Source organism: Pleurodeles waltl, chromosome 6 (assembly GCF_031143425.1).
Source record: "Pleurodeles waltl isolate 20211129_DDA chromosome 6, aPleWal1.hap1.20221129, whole genome shotgun sequence".
Taxonomy (NCBI): Eukaryota; Metazoa; Chordata; class Amphibia; order Caudata; family Salamandridae; genus Pleurodeles; species Pleurodeles waltl.
Window position 1 is genome coordinate 813,901,239 of NC_090445.1, and position 6,000 is coordinate 813,907,238.

At 48.5% G+C, this 6,000-nt stretch overlaps 1 protein-coding gene across 1 annotated transcript in view; it reads right to left on the reverse strand.

The window, feature by feature from the left end:
• Nucleotides 1-5,721, reverse strand: part of SORCS3 (sortilin related VPS10 domain containing receptor 3) — a 2,578,554-nt gene extending 2,572,833 nt beyond the window's left edge. The window contains exon 1 of the mRNA XM_069239432.1: nt 3,901-5,721. Coding sequence (XP_069095533.1) covers nt 3,901-4,650 — 750 coding nt within the window. The 5' untranslated portion in view covers nt 4,651-5,721. The remainder of the gene's footprint in view (nt 1-3,900) is intronic.
• Between the last annotated feature and the right edge of the window lie 279 nt (nt 5,722-6,000).

Consider the following 6,000-nt stretch of genomic DNA (forward strand, 5'->3'; position numbering starts at 1 on the left):
CAGTCCATTGCTGTATTTCCGATAATACTCCCCCTCCCATCGCTCTGAGATAGCAATTTGTGGTCTGGGCCCTCTGCAAAAATTCTAAATAAAATAAATGAAATAATTGAATTTGTGTAGCGTGGTGGGTTGCTACACACAACATGGGTGTACAGTGTGCATTGCTACCTGACGTCGGTGCTTTTTAAGCTTCTGTGGAAAGTGTGCTCGAAGTATTTATCTACATTACCAAAAAGCTCATGATTTCATACCTAAACATATAGTTACCACGTCGCTAGAATGTCCTCGCTTTTTTCTATTGTTATTTGTCCTGATAAATAACTTAGCAGATGTTAATAGTCAACTTATAGATACACGATGCAAGGCCTAATTACTGATTCAAGACTTTTGGGGGCATATTTAGGAGCCCCTAGCTTCACCTTAGCGCCGCCACAGCGTCACTTTTTTATGCTAAGGCGCCAAAGTGGCTTTTCTGCAGTGCCATATTTACAAAGTGGCGCAATGCATGCATTGCACCACTTTGTAAACCCTTGTACCACATTATGCCTGCGCCAGGCATAATGTATGCAAGGGGGAGCGTTCCGGTCCTAGGAATCCCACTAAAATGGCACAGTGAAATTGAAAAGATTTCAATGTGACATTTTTGGTGTCATTTTTAACGTCAGCACAGGCGTTAAAACAACACACTCATAGAAACCTAAGGGCCTCCTCTCACCTTGCTACACTAGTGTCAACGTTTTTGATGCTAGTGTAGCAAAAGGCCACAATAGCATCAAAAATGCTGCCATTATTGTACTAACCAATATCATGGTGCGCTGTATCATAAATACAACGCAACCATGGTGTCGTTAGATGCCAGTAGGAGGGCGCAGAAAAATTGGCACATCATAGCGGATGTACCACTTTTTCTTGAATATGGGCCTCAGTGTTCACAATAAACGTGGACTTAGAAACATTTTTATCTTTCATTGTTCTTCGTATCATGCAAATGGCCCTGCCCACCTATGATGCCAATATCATGCACAGTAACACCTTTCACTAACAATAAATAGCGCCAGGGCCGCAATACCGTCTGGCCTCTGGTCTTGCATGTGTTTTCCGTGTGAGCCTAACCAGAGTATAAGGATTCTGTGCAATAATTACGTCATTTAATGTGGAAAGCATGTAACCCTGGATAATGGGACATCCCACTGCCAATGGTTTTCTCTCTACCCTTCCCCGTGTAATAATGGCCCCACCCTCTTTTCGTGCCCTCCGACTGTGAACACTGTCACAGTCTGTATCTGCCTTCTTCCAGCACAGTCTGGTGCAACACCCTGTCTAAGTTCACATGCTGAAGCACATACATGTGGTCTTTGTGCATTACGTGCCGTTAAGTCGCAAATTTAACGCATCACTTTCCAGTTCGTTTTACACACACATCAGCCTGAGGACTCCACATTTTCAAAACAATGGCGCCAGGCTTTGTGGTAATAACTTCTTAAATGTTTCTCTATTCAGTACGGGAAACATTATATTTAAAAAAACATTATCTGTATAGTGCACCATCTCTAATTTGCACGGTTATGTGTGTAGTGCATTAAACAAGTAGCTTGCTTTTCTTGGTATGATACACCTTGTATATAAAAGATGCATCTCAGCGCCTAGAGACACTCTTCGGTGAACATTGTGTTTTACAAAATCCCTCATAATCTTATAAACCAATCATTTTAAACCTCTTTTCAAAAACAATATATTAATGTATAACGCTTCATCAATAATGGGAATTCTATGTGACAAGTTGCAAATTGTTTATGATTGCAGCATGTTGTTTCGTGGACAATTAACTAACAATCTTTGCCCGGTGGAAAAAAACAAGGGTAGCATTGATCGTTCATTACAAATACCAACTGGAACCTAAAATATCATCAATCCATTAAAAACGTAAACGCAAGATTATTCACACAGGTCAGTAAATATCTCTCCCTCGTACTCCAGCATTGCCAAGCGGAAACCACCTGAAAATGGTCAAGTGGAATTGCCACCAGGGAGGCCCTACATATGGGCTTAGTCACTGCTAAGTGGACGCCAAGAGTAAAACTGTTACAATGTATTGACTGGCCCGCGTGCACGCCTGAGTTATCACACTGGTGACGTGCGTTGAAATGCAACACGCGTCTCTCTGAAATGTCTCAAGGGGAGATATTTTCCATGAATGGTCTTCGTTCACCAGTAGCGGATGTCCAAACACCTGCTTTCAACCAGTGTGCAAACCATATCAATCGTAGCGACGATGGAAAGAGGGAAAACACTGTGGTCATGGTAGCGGCTAGAACTCAGTTGGTTACAGCGAAGTCAGCGGACAGGGATAGCTGAGCTAGCCTTTCTCCACGAAGTGAAGAGTGTCATGTGCAGAGCGCCCTGTGAACTCAAGGAGCTCTCGCGACTGGGAAATGGGGCGCCGAGCGATTGAATGGCTTGAGGAGGATCACACAATTTGTTCAAGGCGCTTCAAAGTGTTTATTCCAACTACTACAAGAACAAGTAGATAGATTTCTGGTTGTGTATCACTTGACTAAGATATGTGGACTTGTGCAAATCCCACATCTGTTACAAACTGGGAGCCCCCACAGAACTTGAACGTGCATCCTGATGGGGCTTGAATAACAAGAACACATTTTCTTCCAGAAAAAGGAAAAAGACAACCCGAAGTGTTTTGAGAACACTCCCCCGATTCAATTGCTTTGTGTTTTCCATCACCGGTTCCCATCAAGCACCTAATGCTCCGAGCGAAATACTGAAAAGAGAAGTTTCTATTAATCTTCGCCATAATGAGCGCATCTCTGTGCTCGCAGTTCCACCTGCAGTACTTTCGCCTTTTATGGAGAGCCATAAATAGCGCTTTTATATCGCGTTATGATAACAAGCAACGCTCTTTACGAGCGTGTTCGGGCTGAAATAAAGCAGGGCGCGCTGTAACCCTCGCTAACATAACATTTCTTGCTTTATACGGCTGCCGGGAAGAGAGAGTCGCAAGGACTGGCTGCTCTTGCAGATTTCAAGGGCGCCACCTCTTGATTTTAAAAGAATACAAATAAAAAAATCTATATTTTACAGATTTTTTAATGTATTTCAAATGCACCGAGCAAGGTCGGAGGGAGCCGTTAGGTGAAAAGTTATCCCGTTTGTTTCTCACACTTCGGTGGATGGCCCCAGTTTACGTTGATCTCTGTTCCACTCTTGGCCCGCTGCACCACCGTTGCTGACATTGACACTGTAAGCATTATTCCCGGAGCCGCTGTGGCGCGTGAGGGGTTCGAATCTCCCAGGTGCAGATTGCGCGCGCACAGCCTCCTCCTCCCACCCCCTCTGCCGTCTGGGACAAACAGAGCAAATAACTCACCCTGACTCATGCTCCCAGGCTCTGTTTGTCCCCTCTGCGAAGGGAGCCCCCAGCAGCCACTGCCACAAGCTCAATCATTTCATACTTTCTGTCGGCATCGCCTACGTTAGGAGAAGACCTCCCCTGTTGGCTATTGGTGTAATCAATGGCATTTGCGTGGTCTTCTCTATAAATCTACACATTAAGACATTTCTACTGGGTATTTATTCTGCAGAAATAGTGAAAAAGGCAGCGAGAAGTAATGGAAGGGAGAGCACGCAGTGGTAACCAGTAGGGCAGTAGTAGAAAGAGAGGGGGGGGGGATTCAGAGGGAGAGGACGTCAAAAGAGGCATGGAGAGAGACAAAGAGAGGGACTGGTGGATGGAGGGGCAGAGGGACGGACAGATGGGTGGATGCATGGATAGATGGTTGGGTGGATGGATGGATGGATGGGTGGATGGTTACCAGCAGATAGTTCTATTAGGTGACTGATGGCCTCAGAGGTCAATATGTTTTGTGCACAGATGTGAGTACTCACGCTACTGTTGTGCCCTCCAGACCAGTGCACCATGGCTTGGTTGTGTGCTGAGTCACCAGTCAGAGCAAAGCTGGTGCTGGTGAGTCTGAGCTCCTCAACCCTGGCCCGGCTCGTTCGTCCCTCTTCCTTGGACCCCTTCAAGTCCGACCTTCTCACTTTCTGTCCGTCCATGATAGAGCTGCTCTCACTATCACCTCCGAGCTCCTTCCTCTCGCCCTTGCTCCTTTTGGCTCTCTGTCTTGGGGTTCTGTTTCCCCCCACTTCCATTGCCCATGGCTCGACTCTGGGCACTTCTGACGCACTCTGGTCGGACTTATGCCCTAGCAAGGCAGCGCTAAGTGTACTTCTGTGTAGGTCAGAAGTTGTCGGTTGTGTATCAGTACTCTTGGCATTACTTCTGTAGCTTAGGTCATCACCCCTGTTGTCTTGGGAGTCAATTGACCCTGGCAGGACGGTCGTATATCCACTTATCCCAATTCGAGCGGGTTGAAGCCCTTCAAAGCTATCCGTTTCCTCGCTCCCGCTACGGCCCCTCTCCCTGCCCCACTCTCCAGCCAGACTCTCCTCGTCTCCGCCTAAATGCCTGGTCTGCCTTGTTAGTAAGGGGGAGCCCACAGGGTACTGCATTCCGACCTGAAAATGACACGATTTGCAAGAAATGTCCCCACTGGAAATCCCACAGGTGCCCATGAAAGCCAGTACCCAGAGTAGAGTGTGCCAGGCTGGGCGATAGCCAGCCGTTCTCTCCATGCTCCCGGGGGTTCAGTCCTTCCCTTGCTGCCTGCTGGTGGCAAACGGAACTCCCTGTCGGTAGGGTCTCGTCCTCGCTTCTCTCTTTTTTGTGTTGGCGGAAGCGTGTCTTTCAATGAAACTGTTCACGCTGGAGGGTCTGCTGGAGCCGTGCGGCACGTGGGGGAGGAGCTGGGCGACCGCCAAGGAGCGGGAGATGCCCAGTGAATTCACCACAGCTGCCTCTCAAGCGGCATCCGCCTGAAGACTGGCACTGCCCCTGCCAATCTACTATGTGCTGCTTTATTAGAAGAAAAATCCACCGACAACATGAAAAACTTTTAGGTCTCCAGAAAATCCGTAACGCAGAAAAGACCTTAAAACACTTCTGTGATTCCTCTCAGATGGCTCCAGCATGCATCCAGGTGTGGTTTATAGCGCAGTCACAGCTGGGTGGCAGCGGACAGCCCCGTGCCCAATAGAAGCCTCTGTGTTTTGTGCCATCTGTCCCCTCTTTCCAGATTTTACACGCTCTGGGGTGGGAATCCGCCGCTTCAATCCTGCAGCTGCGAGGGATTCCTTAGGAGAGCCTGAGCAGTTCCAGCACCCGCTGTCCAGGGTCCTGACTGCCAACTTGTTTCCTCGCAGCGCTGAGGCTGTGGGCAGGCACGTTAGCCGTCCCCTCCTACATCAGGTCCCCCTGCCGCGCCCCTCTGCTCGGCTACTTTGCGTGTTCTCTTCCAGTCCCTGATACTGGGCACTGTGGGCCACTCGCAGCTCTGCTGGTCCCGGTCTCCGTGCGCGCCCTTCCCGCTATTCAGCACTGGTGTACTGGTAGCAGACCAGCAGATTCGTGCACTCACGAGAGTTGTGGGTCCCTCTGTGCGGGGCCAGATGAACACCTCTCAGTGTGCTCTCCAGTTACACACAGCCCTAATATCCTCCGTGCTCTGCAGATACACGCAGCGCTACAACCGCCCGGTACTCTCTAGACACAGACAGCGCTAATGGCTCTCTTTGTGCTCCACATACACGCTCTTGATACAGACAGAGTCTGTACTCCAGATACACGCAGAGCTAATGCCTGTCTGTGCCCTCCAGATACACGCAGTGCTATTACCTGTCTGTGAGCCAGATACACGCACCTGTCTGTGCTCACCAGATACACTCAGTGCTCACCAGATACACGCAGTGCTAATACCTGCCTGTGCTCACCAGATACACTCAGTGTTAATACTGCTCTGTGTGCTTTCCACATAGAGGCAGCGCTAATGTGGGCTCTAATACCGCTGTTTGTGGTCTCCCGACTCACTAGTGCTAGTATCAATCTGTGCTCTCCAGATACACACTGCGGAAATACTGTTCGGTGTG